Source organism: Lissotriton vulgaris, chromosome 8, assembly GCF_964263255.1.
Source record: "Lissotriton vulgaris chromosome 8, aLisVul1.2, whole genome shotgun sequence".
NCBI classification, from domain to species: Eukaryota; Metazoa; Chordata; class Amphibia; order Caudata; family Salamandridae; genus Lissotriton; species Lissotriton vulgaris.
In genome coordinates this window covers 221,056,182-221,073,253 of record NC_141696.1, presented here as the reverse complement: position 1 = coordinate 221,073,253, position 17,072 = coordinate 221,056,182, and the positions used below count along the sequence as shown (strand labels likewise).

Below are 17,072 nucleotides of genomic sequence, written 5' to 3'. Positions count from 1 at the left end.
TATTCCGAATTGTTCTTATTGGCAACAATACGGTAAACATCCTTTACCACGCGGATTTGACTACGCGTGGCCTTTACAACGCGGCCATTACAACGCAAGTCGTTACCACGACTTGCGCTGGAGGGCGCTAAAGGATTAAAAATAGTAAATTTACTATCCCAACACCTTCCCTAGGGTCCACAGGGACTGGTGTTAGAATAGTAAATTATATTATTCGAAATCCGCGCCCCCATTGCAAGTCGTGGTAACGACTTGCGTTGTAAGGGACGCGGTGTAAAGGGATGCGTTGTGACGGTACGCGTTGTACCGTCATACATCCCAACAATACACTCATAAATGTGTTGTAGGTATTACGTCAATTTCCTTAAAAGAACCTTTTTTTAAAATCCTCTAATGTTGGAACTAATCACGTCAGTTCCCACAAAGGGCCAAGATTTAAAGTGAAGCCACTTTGCATTTGGCAGAAAAAGTTTTGTTACAGCTCGCTGATAAGTTTTCTTTTACATACTGTTGGCTCACACCGCAGCTTGAGTTTACGGTCTGGAGCATTTGAACTATGTAACAGAAAACTTATCTGCGAGCCGTAACAAAACTTTGAACAATTTTCCTGCCAAATTCAAAGTGGCTTCACTCTAAATCATGGCCATTTGTGGGTCCTGACGTGATTATGAATAAAGAATTTTCTTCAAAATATATTCATTGGAGATTGTGAATTACATAAACTGGGTGCGAAAAATCATGAGTTTTGTGTTTAGCATTATGTATATTAAGTAGCATGCTTTACTGAATAAGGGTGCTGAACCATTACAGTTGATTTGTGTTTGGAATTTTTTTCCATTGGAAGTTGAAAAGGGTTGAACTTTCTGCTCTGTGCACCTTTGTAAGTGTTTTATTACCTTTCCCTCTGTAGGGCTAGGTTTGGTAGTATATTGTCTCAACCTCTTTTGCAGATTTGTTCCATGGATTCACATGTAACCTGCCAAGTGGCCTCTACCCTGGCTGCGTCGCAGGTGCCTTATCTTAAAAGGTGGACATTGGTGGTAAACATTCGCAGTCCGTTTACTGTGGGTGAGTTTCCAGTTGTGAGGCTCACCCATAGTAAAAAGTCAAAAACTAGCTGATCCAAAAGCAATACATCTGGGTGTATTAAATGGGCAGAACCTCTTTCATTGCAGCCGCCAATACAATTTTTTGTTTGAAATTTGATATTCATAGCTACTCTTACCTATATCTTACTGCTTTTCTAGAAATGCTTGCATAGTGTACACTATTTTCATACTTTACTTCACCATAAGAGTGAAACACGCATGATTGTCCATCACCGTAACTAAAATGCGTTGCCAATATGGAATGTGTGTAACAGGAGGAAAATAATTTCTTCAAGAAATTGTGATTTTAATAGTACGAAAGAGGACATTTCTAACAAATGTAAGCTAGTGGCAGTGCCATTCTATGCGAATTATAGGCAGGCTCAAATAAGCTTGAGTTTTCACATGACTAAAAAATAGCAGTTGTCAAGAATACAGTATTTTTTATCTTTGTACGTTCTCTGGCAATGCAGTATTTCCTTGCAGTGCCAACAAACCTCTGTCTTCTCAAGTGGTTCTCCAGTGATGAGGAGACTGAATCTGAAGTGTGGTTTTCTCCTTTCAGCACTTGGTATCTCAAAGAAGAATACAGGAACGTCGCTGTTGTTACTAAACAAAGTTTTTCCTTAGGATTCTGTTTGGAGTGACGTTTGCTCAGGTCTCCTGAATCCCCTGCTTTACCTGTTCTACCTCTTTGTTGTCTTAGAATCTCCCTGTCCTGTGACTCCCTCTTCCGCTTATTTTTTAGTCCCAGTCTTCTGTGAACAGCATAGAAGAATGATGCTGAGCTTCATTAATTTTAATGTAGAGATACGAAAGCCACATTTTGGTGCACAGATCTTTTGCTTGCTGGGATATTTTTGCGAGCCATTACAGCTTGCTTCCTCCCTCTGCAATCATGTTGAACAAGCATTGGCATAGCCAATAGGTCTCGCCTTTGGGACCTTATAAGTGTTTAGACATGCAACAGTTGATGTTGTTGCACCAAGGATATTGTACTGCATAACTAAATACTTCTAAGGTTCCAAAGGAGAGACCTATTGTCTAATGCTTGTTAGAGGGTGCAGTCGATATGTATAGTAGGTGTATTTTATGCACCTGCGTTAGTTCACATGAGGGTTGTAGTTGTCTGGTCTGGGGGTCCTCATTTTTCTGAGAAATAATACAGCTTTTAAGTGGTTCATGGCATCAATTTTTACATGCAAAAGTACGAAACTAATTAAAGAGGTTTGGTTTAGCTGAGCTTGTGGTTGGGATGTGTAGGACTTGGTTGGGTGGCTGACTTTTCTGCATACATTTTGGAAGACCGTTTATACAGGCCGACAAATTAATTAGAGCTATTGTTGTACCATGATGCTGGATTCAAAATAAAGTTTAAATATCTTGTTTTCCCGTCCACACCACCCCCGTGACCGATGGAAGCTTTGAGAGGAAAATAAATAAATGGTTCAGGGTTGCAGTGGTCATGATTTTTTTTTTTTTAAATGTACTACTTCCTGATGTTCCCTAAAGCAACAGTTTTGGGAAGTTTGAGGGGACGATAGAGGACTAAAAATCTAATTATGTAGCGCATTGTATTAATCAGCAATGTCGATATTTTAACTCACTGATGTAAAATTTAAACGTTTTAGAAAAGTTTCATTAAAGGATTTACGCTTTACAGAAGGCTTTCACTAGTCAACATTGATCTTGTGGCATTGGGCAGATACCCATCAGTAGTATTTTGTGATTCCCCGTTTCCTGGATGTCTAAGTTGGTGTCAGAAATGCTGAGAGTGAATGATGTATTAGTATGTTATGTGAGGGTATAGCTAGGAGACAGACAGTTACATGAAGGATGAAGCTCTGAGGGGACATATCTTCTGTTTCTGTAACCTAAGGGCCTAACATGAAATAAAGATCTTAATTGAGTGGCTCTTGTATGAAGATCCTGCCCTCTGACTTAAACTTTTTTGCAACATGTCTCAACTATAAAATACAGTAAAAATCAGTATCCTTTAAGCCCCGGTGTCACTGCACCTGCTGCCCTAAGCCACGTTTATGGGTAACACTAGGATGGCAGAGACTGGTTGGGCACCATGCGCCATAGTATTCTAATTCATGCGCACTAAGACACAAGCGCTCGATCGCATCCGCCTTCTACGTGGTTGTCAAGGATCAGCAGAGGCGTCAGTTCTAGATGCTCAAACCGCGCATCTGCTTCCAGCTACTGCCAGAGCACGCGACAGCAATGCCCTGCAGTCCCGTCCGTCTGAAAAGAATGTGCAACAGGATACAGGGTGCGGGGATAGGACAACGAGCACGTGCACTTTGCAACAGTACAATAACACATTGAACGAACGCTTCTCAGGACTAACTAGTTCAAAATCGATATTTGCGCATAGTGAGCTATGCAAAATTTTTACCATACGCCAACAGTGCAAACCTATTCATTTCTAGGTCAGCTAACCTGTGCACATGCTTTGCATTAGTGTGGCGATGCAAGCCTGCAGTGCTCTAGTGGTAAATTTGGGGTGGGGGGATCATGGTCTGCTAACATAATCTAATCCACCAGATTCCCCGAATACGCAGAGAATGCAGTGTTGTTGTAGGAGCAGGAAACAGTGTTTTCTGTGTGCAAGGAAATACTGGTTTAATTTTGCGAATCTGGCTTAATTTCTCGCCAGACTGATTCAGAGTAAGTGATAGAAAGGCAGAAACGAAGAAGAAAGATTGAGAAACCGAACATAACAGAAAGTGGGAGATAGCAATGAACATGAATTAGATATAAAGAGGGAGTTTAGAGAGGTATACGAGAAAGGCATGAGGTGAAATAAAAGAATCATAACAAGTGTGTACTTATTGTCAGTGGTGTGCAAATCGAGTCATGTAATTGATGTTTCAAAGAAGCGTTTGATTTGAACGCTCAGGCACACACTTTTATTTATTTTTACTTAATATACCAGTTGTGGTTCAGCGAGCACACATTTGTATTTATTTTGCTTAATATAACAGCTGTGGTTCAGATCACTGAATACTCGTGCGACTCTGCTGGCGCTGAATACTGGTGGCGCTGGTGGCTGCGGAGTGACACGACAGAGACAGCTCAGCATACCCACCTTTTAGGCGCACAAGGCAGCCCGGGGCCAGGCGCAGTGAGCCAGGGCTGTCTGCTGTCTTACATTATTGAAAAGTCAATATGCGATGTCTCACTATTGCCTGCCGCCTAGTCTACCTCTGGAGGCAGCCCACTGACTCTCACCTCCACAGCATCCGCGTGTTCGGTGACTCCCAGGACGAGCCCCAGCCGCCTGCTCGATTTAAGGCAGGCAGTGTCGTCATCAGGTGCTGCTCTTCACAGAATGCTTCCCCGCTACACACTCACTTAAACCATCCAAGGAGCGCCACTGAGGCTGTGGGCCTCATTAATAATGGATCCATGCCTATCAATAGATTTAGACAACTGGTATTTAGAACCCTCTTCAGAAGAGAGGCTCAGTTCTGATCTGGCACGCTAGCTTCGTTTTGTCAGGTCCTTGATGTAGACATTACCTCCCGCTGTCTTGAGTAAGCCAGAGAGGTGAAGTGATATTGGAGAACCCCCCCCCCCCCCGCCTCGCCCGTCCCCGCTCTGTTGTGTTGCTTGACTGATGTGGTTCTTTGCCTCTTAACATCATCTCACGTTATTTTTTTAGCATAGACCGAGCACAGCACAATAAGTTTAACAGCTGATAAATTCAAACCAGCAAAAGTTATTTTTGATACAGAAATGTTTAATGGTATGTACTGTTAAGCATGCAATCTTCATCTTGCTTGTTCCACAAGTAAACTTTTTTAATCCAGCTCACGTTGCATGTTTTCTAGTTCATAATAAAAAGGCGTCTGCCAGCAACTCGGGCTGATGGCGGCAGGAACTTCACAGCCCTCATGCAACGGGCTGCAATCGCCGCCGCCTTTGTAGAAACATACGATGTATAATTTCACAACTGATCCAAGCTGACACAAAAGAACGAATCCTGGAACACTTGGCGAAAGAGAAAACACGCCGCCATACACACGTAGGGACAAAAACCAGCGCCGCCTCTCCCATACCTCCTCCACCGCCGAAGAACGCGCAGGAATGCCTGCAAAAATGCGAAAGAAAAATTTGGCCGGAAACGCGATAATTAATCCCGCCCCTCCCGGACTGGTGACCTGACTCATGGTTGCCATGGTGATATTTCAGAGAATACGCTTGCAACACTGTAAGTCACGTCACCGAGTCCTCAAAAGGCGGGATCACAGCTGGAAAAATCATCCGAACAGGGGCATTGTCCAATGGCAGGCCTCAGTTTCGCGAGGCCGGCCAATGGCAGAAGGGGCGTGGTTTCATGCCCCTTCTTGTTTACAAGAACTCTCGCCTGCAGCAGTGCATGCGCTGCAACACAGGCTTCGACCTAAAAAGGAGGCAGATGTATTGAGGAGGGAGCAGCTCCTGAACCTGGTTCATGTCATTAAAAGTAGGTACAGGTTGTGGGTCAGAATGATTGAGTCTGAAGTTGTAGGCTTGTGCAAACTTAGTTGCGTAGAATGTTATATGTGTAGTTTGGTATCATTGTTTTGGGGCAGGCTATGGTTAGAAGTTTGATTTCGAGGAACTTGTTTGTAACATCTAGCTATTAGCTTTTTTTTTTATCTTTGAATATAGAGGTGCAAATGATGCATCATTTGCTTCAAACTCAAATGTGACTATCATATCTCTAAAGAGGTCTTTTTATTTCTGTTGTGTCTTTGTCTGGCTGGTTTGACCGGAGCTAAGCACCATACCTGTATTAAATTATCGGGACTAAGGGGGTCTCGGTGATAGAACAAAAAGCAGAGACTCACATTGTATAATATGTTGTGAAGCAGCTACATAGAGTTTATAAGTTTACGTGGTGTGCCATGGCAGCAGACTATTCTTTTTTTAGTTAAATATAAAGTATAAAGATTTTGCTTGCTTTCAATTTGAGATTGGCCTAACACAGCGACAAACCCTTTTTGAAGCCTTACTATTTTAAGCAAAAAATAGGTTGAAATCATCGTTTGGTTATGTGTATCTTGTGAGGGATGGTTTGAGCACTTTCTTGTGAAATACGTACATAAGCTTACAATTCTAGACTCATGAAATTTGTTCTCATAACCTTTCTTCACAGAGCTGGAAATCTAGTACTATTAATGTTTCTGGGGGGCTTGAAATCTGCTACGGAAGATGACCTGGTTGCTGAGCTTGTGGTGAATATTCTCAAAGTTTGCCCCGATTTGTTGAGCAGATACTTTAAAGAGACACAATACTCCTTCGTTCCACGAATCAAGTCTGCTTGGTTGGACAATATCAAATTACTCAGAAAGGTAAGTGTGATTTCCCAGTAACCTTAGTATTTTCCTTCCTCTTGAGTTCACTGAGTGCAGATCATGTGGTCTGGTGGCTAGTGCTGCTGACTTTGGAAGATGGGGAACTGGGCATGAATCCTGACCTTCGCTCAACATCCTGTGATTCTGGGCATATCACTTTATCTTCCTGTGCCTAAAGGAAAAAAATATGTGTATTGTTATCTGTATCTTTTGTAAAGAGCTTAACCTCCTTCCGTGCTCATGACAAGCTCCGCTTGTCATGAGTCACAGTGGAGCTGTGCTCATGACGAGCTGAGCTCGTCATAATGGCCGCGGCCTGCCCACGCGCGGTTAATTCCCCACCTGTGCTGGAGAATTAATCAGTGGGCGGGGTTGTGACAAGCTCAGCTCGTCATGAGCACAGCTCCACTGTGAGTCATGACAAACTGAGCTCGTCACGAGCACAGCGGCGCCGCGGACCCCCTCCCCCCGTACCGTGGGGGAATTACCCCCGCAGTGAAGGGGTTAATTCTCTATAGGAAACAACAATTAATCTTTATTTGTCAGCTATTACAGCTGTGAATTTCCCTATCTACAACAGTTCTGGAAGGACAGGGAAACCTGCTATTGGGATAATGGTAAACTTGGTTTCATTTCATTATATGCAATGTAGAGTTTTCATATTTAGCAGAGGTCACCATTCTCTCATCACAAGTTTATCCTACTGCGATTTTGCCTAAATGTGATCCCGTTGATGTTGCAGTATCCAGGTAGAAGATTTAGGCTCTCTAATTTGTGCCCTTGCGGCTAAGTCACCACAAAATGATTTGCATTTGGTATTTTTCTGTAGCATGTATGCTCAAGAAAAAGTCATTTATTGTACCAATTTTAAAGAAACATACATTTCGTCAATGCTGGGTTGCATTATATTTTTTAAAATAACTCCCAAACCCGTTTGTCTGCTTTGCAGTTGCATCTTTTTTATGGGCATGTATGTGTAAAAGGAAATATGCGGTCCATTAATGAATTATGAGGATCTTTTACTTGCTCACTGTTTTTATTACTCTTTTAAAATGAAAAATGTACATATGTATATAATCATATACCAAGTAATTTTTAACTTCATGTATTTCTTTAAATGGGTTTTATATGGAAATCCATTGTAAACCTGATCAAGGGGGGCTTGTTTAAGTAACAAATTGTGATTGGTTGTATGTTTTATCTAGTTTTATGTACTTTCATAATCTGAACAAAAGAAATCGAATAAAGTTTCTGATTAATGAATGTAGAGCTTTTTTTTACACTCTTTTTTGGATATTTCAACCTCTCTTTGTTTGGTGTATGCAAGAAGAATGGATGCAAGAGTAAGGAAATGTTCCATGCTATCTTTTTTATTGTTCATCCAGCATGCCCTCAAGACAACTCTGTCCTTGATCTGATGGGCTATCTAATGGAATTCATGCTTTGTATGTATGTTGGGCAGAACAACCTGAGGTTAAAACAATGTGAATACATGGAATATTGAAGTACATGTGCAGCTCATGTTGACATAACTTAGTGTACTTTTCTAAAAAATAAACTGTTACAAATGTGTTCTAGTAGTATGTTACCTCTACTTCAGGTTTTTTACTTCAGGAGTTATTACATGGCATGAGTTATATCAGGAGTTTTTTCTTTGCAGGTAAGTTTTTCATCTTTTACTTTGCAGGTAAGTATTGTTTTAAGTGAGTTAAACTTAACAGTATATGTGTATACATTTGTGGGTATAGACACACAGGTTTATATAAAAAAAATGATATACAAATATATTAGGAGTTTTTTGAAAAAGTAATTGTTTTACTATTTTAAAATAAAGGTACATTAATTAGGTTAAAAATATTTCCATGTTAAATATTTAACTGTATTGTGGTTAATATGTAGAGCACAAAAATACAAATGTTACTTTATACAAGGGAATATGTTTTCTATTTTTGAAAATATAAGGGTAGTGTGGGGTATTTATGGCTCAAAGAGGGGTACTGGTTCGGGATTTTAAGGGGGGTTTATGGTTCAGTAAAGGGCACGTTTTAGAGGTATAAATTAGTAGGGTTCAGAAATGGGCATTTGATAGGGGTAGAAAGGAGTTTGTGTGGTTCAGTGATAGGTAGAGTATGGGGTAGTAAAGCGTTTTTAGCGTTCAAGGATGAGTAGTGTATGGGGTACTAAGGAGTATTTAGGTCTAGGAGGTTGGGAGAGTAAGGGGTAGTAAGGCATTTTCAGGGTTCAGTGATGGCTGCTGTTTAGGAGCAGTAAGGGAATTTAAGATGCAAGAAGGAGCGTTTAGGGTGCAGTGATGGATAGTGCAAAGGGATAGCAAGGAGTTTTTATTTTTCAAGGGTGAGTAGTGTTTAATGCTAGCCAACGGTCTTTAGGTTTAAGGGATGAGTAATATTTAAGGTGTAGTTAAGGATCTTGGTTTAATGGATGGGTTGTGTTTAGGGGTAGTTGTTTTTTAATGGGTTAATTGATTTAGTTTTAGATTATGTTCATAATACAGAATGTAATTTGAATTAAAAGCAATAATTTGATTTTCAAATAAACATTCGTTAAATTTGTTTTTAATTACAAAAAATTAAGAGCTATTTTATTACGTTATAGCTAGTTATTTTATTATAGTATTATGTTAAAATAATAAATTTAAGAAGAAAAAATGTTTATTTAAAATATATATTTAAATGGTTGTTTTTAATTCTTACATCAGCAGATGAATGTTGGTGCTTTTTAGAAATAGTAGCCCGAAAAAATACGAATCGGAGATTGGGTTCATACTGAATCCTGTTGGAGCAAGTAGAACTTCCACTGCTCCAAATAATTTTCAAAAGATCCCTAAAATCCCTTCTTTTTTAAAAAAACCCTTAAACCTCCATCACAAATCTGGATTTTTCCCAAAATAAATCTTTCCATTTACATTTTTTGCTCTATCTCTATAAGTAATGTCACTGTTTAATATCTTATTTGTTAATACTCTTGAATTACATCTTCAGTTCTCATCGTCCTCCCCCATAGCTTTTCATTCTTGTTAAAGATATTTTTATTGAAAGTACAATAAGGAAGAAGGAAGAAAGTAAGAGGAAAGATAGAAACACAGTAAAGGCGGCAAGGGCCCTCGCAGGAGCTCACTTTACATGGCAGAGGAGACTGAGCATTGCTGAAGATTGTTCAACGCGGCCACCCTAGCCAGGATGGCTCTCAAAGTTCGCCAGCGAATAATGTTGCCCCAAGGGGGAGTCCATATGAAGGCACCGGCTCATGGTGGCGCCAGGCACAAGCCACCCAAGTCGGAAGCTCAAGCGATCAGTCTAATTTGCGCCTCCTCGTCTCTCCGACAAAAGAAAAACAATGCAGCGAGATGAAACACAAAAAGAAAAAAAGAACTCACAACCCCTAGAGATAAAGGGAACAGAACACCCTTCCCCCAAAACTTCTTCAACCCTCCATCCCCCCTCCCCCAAGTGGTGGCAGCTAAGTAACAGGCACACATCAAAACATCCCCTCACACCTGGAACAAATGGAGTGCACGCAGTGTGGGCGGGCAAACCGCCGACGGCAGGCCCTGAGAAAGGAAGCGGACCAGGGGGCCCCATCGAAAAACGAAGTTTTTGAAATCCCCTCTGAAAACGTCCGCCATACGCTCCATGCTCAGCAGTTTCTACAACCTCGCATGCCAGAGGGAGAGTGCAGGAGCCTCCTTCTTTTTCCAGGCCGCCGCCAAGGTCAGCTTGGCCGCACCAATGCAGAGCCAAAGGATTTGTTTATCCGCCTTGGTCTGATGCTCCAGAAGCGGATCACGGAGACCCAATAGAACAAAGCCTATCGAGTCAGGTATCGGGTAACCCAGCACATCTTTGATTTGGGACAGTATCTCCTCCCAGTAGGGGCGAATGACAGGGTAGTCCCACCAGATATGGCGAAAATCCCCCAAGAAGCCACATCCTCGCCAACATCTATCCGATGTGGAGGGAAAAATCTTTTTCAACCGGGCTGGGTAGAGATACCAGTCCAACATCGTTTTCATGTGGGCTTCCCTAAGGTCAATGGAATGATTAAATCTGTGCAAGTCACGCCAGAGGTGAGTCCACTCCTCGTCGGAGATATCCCGACCCAAGTGCTCTTCCCACAAACCCATATATCGAGGGCGAGGCGAGATAGCCGTAGCAAGCAGAAGGCCATAAAGTAATGAGATCACCCCTCTCATGGATGCGGTACGGGTGATAAAGGTCTCAAAATCTGTAAGAGGCCTTGTCGCTGCGTACCGCACCTCAGGTGACAACGCCCAGTGTAGCATTTGGGTATGCCGGTAACGCTCGGATGGTAGCACCGCATAGTCACGCATGCAATTATGGAAGGTAAGTGGCTCATAACCGCGAAACAGGTGCGTAAGCGCGTGACAACCTCCCGCCCTCCACACATCAAAGGGACCCTCCACAAGTGCCGGCGGAAAGGCCGGGTTAAAATGTATAGGGGTAAAGGGGGACGGGAAGGAAGTCCACCTCTCATCGCAGGAAACCGAGTCCCAGACCTTCAGGGTAGTGCTCGTAGGAGTGCTAATATAGGCATTCCGAGGGCGATCCCCCTTCGCTTTCCAGATCAGGTCCCATATCGACCTTCCCCGCTACACTCCTATCCATATGCAACCAGTGCTTCTCCGATTCCATCTGGGTCCATTCCACCAGCACTCGGCGTTGCGCCGCCTTGTAATAAAGGTGCATATCCGGGAGGCTGACCCCTCCCTTCTTCAAAGGCCGTCGCAGCATGAGGAAGGAAAGTCTAGCGCGACCCCCTTGCCAAATGTAGTGTAGGATCATGGTCTTAATGCGCCTAAAAAAGCCCCCATCCAATGTAATAGGGAGCGCTTGAAACAGATACAGGAGCTTGGGGAGCATCGTCATTTTAATAGCATGGATTCGGCCCAGCCAAGAAATGAACATGGGCTTCCACCGATTAAGCTCAGTCTGTATCTGGGTCAACAAAGGCGGTAAGTTGGCCGCATACAGAGTGGTGACGGACGAGGTCAGCCGGACACCTAGGTACTGTATAGAGGAGCTGGCCCACGACAGGGGCGAGAGCGGCCGGATGCGGTCCACCTCAGCAGATGGTAGCGTGAGGTTAAGGATATAGGACTTGCTAGGATTGACCCTAAAACCCGCCACTGCCTCAAACTGAGAGAGTACCTCCTGTACCCGTGGAAGGGAGCTTCCCGGGTCCGCCAGCGACAGCAGAACATCATCAGCAAAGAGGGAAATTTTATGCTGCTCTCCTGAAAAGGGGAGACCACTGATGCCCGGGTCTTTCCGTACCCTAAGAGCTAGGGGTTCAATGCTGAGCGCAAAGAGAAGGGGAGATAAGGGACAGCCCTGCCGCGTACCCCGGGAGTGCGCAAAGAAGGGAGAAACATGGCCGTTAACCATGACTCTCGATCGAGGACCGTGGTAGTTGGCCCGCAGCATAGCTATGAATCTGGAGGAGAAACCATAGGCCGCCAGCGTTCCAAAGAGAAAGTTCCAGTCTACCCGGTCGAACGCTTTTTCGGCGTCAAGACCCACCAAGACCGCCGGGATCTTGAAGCGGTTGGCCTTCTCAATCAGGTGAATCAGCCTTCTGGTGTTGTCGTGGGTCTGGCGACCCTTTATGAATCCCGACTAATCGGGATGAATGAGGGCAGGCATAAGGTCCTAGAGTCTTGCAGCCAAGATGGAGGAATATAACTTAGCATCTACATTCAGTAGAGCTATGGGCCGGTAGGACTCGCACTTCGAGGGATCCTTCCCGCCTTTGGGGATGATCGAAATCATCGCCTCCGCCATAGAGCCCGTAGTCTGACCCGCCTCCCTCATGCCATTAAAGAGTGTCACCAAAAAGTCGCCCAACTCAGAGGCAAAGGTCTGATAGAAAGGTGCCGTGAAGCCATCCGGGCCAGGCGCCTTAAGTGGCTTAAGGGATTTAATCGCGGTCAACACCTCCTCCCTAGTAAAGGGGGCCTCCAATAGTTCATTCCACTCCTTGGAAACCTGCGGAAGCGGATGAGCCCTCAGGTACTCCTCCTGATTCTCCGGCACCAGGCTATCCGCCGAGTACAGGGTGGCATAAAATTCGCCGAAGAGCTCCCCCTTGGCCGCGTCTTGATGCTCCAAGGCGCCCGAGGGCGCCCGGATGCCACCTATGTATACTCTCTCGCGCTTATCGCAAAGCTGTCGAGCCAGATGTTTCCCTACTTTATTGCCTTGTGCGTAAGAAAGACGCCGTAAGCGCAGGAGGGTATACTCCGCCCGGTTATTATAGTGGGCCCTCAGTTTACCCCGCAGTGCCGTAAGCGGACGGAGCGTCCTTCGAGAAGGATTCTGCTTGTGCGCAGTTTCAAGTGTCGTCAGCTCCGCCTCCAGCACCTCCCTTTCTTCACGCCTAAGTTTGTTCAAGGCGGAGTTCAAAGCAATGCACGTGCCCCGTGTCGTCGCCTTAAAGGCGTCCCATTGGGTGAAAACCGAAGTGTCCCCTTCCTTGTTAAACTCAAAAAATTCACCAATGGCCGCCCTGAGTTTTTTGCATGACTCCTGATCTCGCGTGAGAGAGATAGGGAAGTACCATTTGCGGTGCGGGGACGTCCCCGGGGCCCAAGTCAGGCACACTGCCAGGAGGCTATGGTCCGATACAGAGAGCGGGAATATCCTACTTTCCCTCAGGTCACCCTGTAACGACTGGCTCAGAAAGATGTGATCAAGCCGCGAATATGTGTGGTGAACATGGGAGAAGAATGTATAGTCTCTAGTGTGGGGGTTGAGGGCGCGCCAGCTATCAATGAGACCCAAGCTTTCCATAGCGTCACGCGACTCGGAGGAAAAGAGGCCTGCCTCCGTCCGCTGCTGGTGCGAGCAATCAAGTTCTTTGTCCCAGACCAAATTGAAATCCCCCATGACCACCAAAGCACCCTCCCCAAAGTCCCCCACCTCCCGCAAGAAAGCCTCAAGGAACCCATTTTGGCCCGTGTTCGGCGCATAGAGTACCGCCCACGTGCAGAGCTTGCCAAGGAGCATCCCCTTCACGATCAGCCATCTACCCTCCCTGTCGCTACGCACACCCATGGGTTGGAATTGTAGTGTAGAGCGAAACAAGAGTGCCACCCCCCGGTGTTTAGTGGAGGCCGAAGACCTGTAAATCAGTGGGTATTGCCTATTCTTGAGCCTGGTTTCGTCCCTACAAGCCAAATGAGTCTCTTGCAGTCCCACCACATCCAGATGATGATCTATAATGTATTTCCACACCTTCTGACGCTTTTGGTGGGAGTTAAGGCCTTTAACATTCCATGAACCTATTGTGACTGGCATCATTTAGACATTCCCCTCTCCCACCCGCTCCACTCAGAACCCCCCGTAGTGCCATAAACAGCCCGAATACACCTGCAGTCATACCAGATCCACCGCTACCACCACTGAGCCCACTCCAAATCAACACCCCCCCAGCCCAAAGGAGCCCCAGGATACTAAACAAAGAAAACAGCCCCAGAACCTTAAAGAGAAAAAACAGTCCAAAAGAAGAAGCAGCTGGACATGACCATAAAGGTCGGGGGTAGAAGACCCAGGTAATGCCCCCCTCGAGTTCAGGGTCGGGGTAACCCTCCATTGGAGCAAGGTCCCTCAATGTACCTGAGGTGGTAGAGCCCCTCCGGCCCCACAGGCCGATGTTTGGAAAGCCTAGGCTGCCGAAGAGCTGTTTATCCGGCTCGAGTCAGTCACCAGAGCCACCGAGGCAAGAGCCTCTCCCCTCTCACTTTGGCTAGCCGATGGATCCGGGCCTTCCGCCATTCCAGTGCGGCCCACTCTTTGCCATGCCGGGGAGCGGGAACGGCGTCGTCTTCTTGGGGAAGCGCCGGCGCCAGCCGACGCGGCCTCTTCCTCCATGCCCAGGAGTTCCCTGGCAGCCGCAAGGGATCGTATTTGCACCAGTCTGTTCTGCCATCTAAAGATGAGCCGAAAGGGGTGGCCCCAGGAATAGCACACCCCGTGCTCCCGCAGGAAAGCCGTGATCGGGCGGAAGTCCCGCCGTTTCTGTAATGTGGAGGCCGCCAAGTCCTGAAAAAGCTGGGGGCTGTGTCCCCGGAATTGTAAATTGTTAGTATCCCTGGCCTTACGTAGGATCCTCTTTGAATTGAAAGTCATGGACACAAACTAAAATGTCCGGCGGCGGTGAACGCGCGCCACGTGGCAACCCAACTCGATGAACTCTGTCCATGTGGATCTCCGAGAGATCCGCTTCTGCCAGAATCTGCAGAAAAAGGGCCTCCACATACTCCCGCAAGTTACCACCTTCTCCTTCCCAGGGCACCGCTCGGATTCGAATGTTATTACGGCGGGATCAATTTTCCAAATCCTCGCAGTGGGCCTGAAGGTCTAAATTTTGCTCCTGGAGTCTGAGCATGTCCTGCTGTAACTGGTGGATGTCGCCAGCAAGGCCTAGATCGTGATCCTCCAGGGTCGCCACCCGCTCTCCGATGCCATCCACATCTCGGCGGACCTCGCGCAGATCGGAGGCCAGCTGGGACTTCAGCTCCGTGATGTCGTCCTTGATGGATGCAAAAAGTTCGATCAAGAAGGCCTTCGTGACAGGGCCGTCCCCGTCCTCCTTCGTGGGTGACTTGCTGGAACCGGGGGGCGATGCAGACGGACCCTTCCCAGGACCGTCCTTCCCTGGCTTGGACATGCGGTTCCTCATCGTCATGATGGAGAGCCGCGGCTAACCCCCGCGCGCTCCGCGATTGCCAGGAGCGTCCCGGGATATCAGGCCACACTCCCTCGCACCCCCCGGGCCCCACGCTCTGCCGTCTCCGGGAAGCCGGAGCTACCAGGGGACAGCGATCGCCGTGCTCGCTCAATGTCCGTTGAATCGTCCCCGGGCTGTATGGGGTAGGGTCGGATCAGCTCCGCTTCTCCTCTCCTCCCTCTGCGCTGTCCAGCAGCCACCAGACAGGTCGGCACCTCCCCGTCACCTCGTCCAGATGATGTTAGCCGAAATGAACAATTAGAAAGAAAAGAGGAGCACTCAAATTTATAACAATTTTAGCAAAGTAAACCAAGGGTGCAAGCTGCTAGACTATGTTGGCTACATAGTAAAAACAACAAGGACTGGAAATGCAAGCAGAGCCTACAGGCAGGATGCACTGTTCCTAGGAGAAAATTATTCTCACAAAGTTAACATATAATAATGATTCTAATGAATCACACAGGTCTCTACATTGATATTACCAGCATAAATTTTATTTTACACAGTGATTATTCAAGAATAATAATACTCTGTTATTAACTCATCTTGTGGATCATGCAATAAAGGCTTTACATGAATCTGTGTGGTTCATAACATGAAAGAAGATACAAATATATGTGTGTCCTTATAAACACCTATGTTACAGGTTTGTCCTTTTGGAGCAATGACATTATATGTAATTTCTTATTGTCGCCCGATGCATTTCGGGAAAACCTGTTCCCTTCTTCAGGGGCGAGTACCTAGACAAATATAATACAAAAAAACGTATGTATCAAAAATCATTCAATAGCAAATGAATAGTCACAGGAAGGATCATAAAAATAGCTTTCAAATTGTGTCATTTAGAAAATATCCTAACATAAGAGCATGTCAATAATATTTCGCAAAAAACTTATTATACCAGGTACATATTTTTCCTTATTTATGAATCGGAATTTGTCATTTTGCATGCAAGTTAAAACCTAGGGAACATGCGGGTCCAGTGATTATTAGGCTTCCACAATAGACTATTCTGCACATACCCACAGGCTTACAAATCGACACTTTTTTGACAAATATGGGCAGGTCCAGTGTTACTCTTGTTAAACCAATCCAGGCATTCTTTAAAGTAAACCCTTCTTTTTGATTAACGTAAGCTTATACTATGTTCATTTACATCATTTCTTCACAGTCTTTTAACGTGAAACACACCAGTGAAGACTCAGATATCGTATTATTTACCACCCCCAGGCTGGTAGGTCATTATTTTCCCTCATACCCCATCGTATATATCACAGCAATGTTTTATGGACATATGTTGATGCAGTTTTTGCGAACTTGATTGTACGCTATGACATAATCTGAGATGTCAAACATGGTACTTGCTCTGGTTTGAATGATCATTTACAGACCATGCATATTATATATGTTTTCTTCTGTGTTACTGTCCTTCGAAAACGTGTGGTGTTTTATAACCAAGTACACTTACATTGGATTATCAGTCATTTTCATTTTTCATAATGAGGGCAATATATCTACATAGGATGATCGTTTTGTTGATCTACATTAGGGGTTATGTACAGTGATTCTTTTTGCGAAATATTATTGACATGCTCTTATGTTAGGATATTTTCTAAATGACACAATTTGAAAGCTATTTTTATGATCCTTCCTGTGACTATTCATTTGCTATTGAATGATTTTTGATACATACGTTTTTTTGTATTATATTTGTCTAGGTACTCGCCCCTGAAGAAGGGAACAGGTTTTCCCGAAATGCATCGGGCGACAATAAGAAATTACATATAATGTCATTGCTCCAAAAGGACAAACCTGTAACATAGGTGTTTATAAGGACACACATATATTTGTATCTTCTTTCATG

General features: G+C 44.9%; 1 protein-coding gene across 1 annotated transcript in view; it reads left to right on the top strand.

Annotated features, from left to right (window-relative positions):
* The window catches only part of URB1 (URB1 ribosome biogenesis factor), a 783,310-nt gene that overhangs the window by 122,542 nt on the left and 643,696 nt on the right, over window positions 1-17,072 (top strand). The window contains exon 9 of the mRNA XM_086933991.1: window positions 6,241-6,436. Coding sequence (XP_086790117.1) covers window positions 6,241-6,436 — 196 coding nt within the window. The remainder of the gene's footprint in view (window positions 1-6,240; window positions 6,437-17,072) is intronic.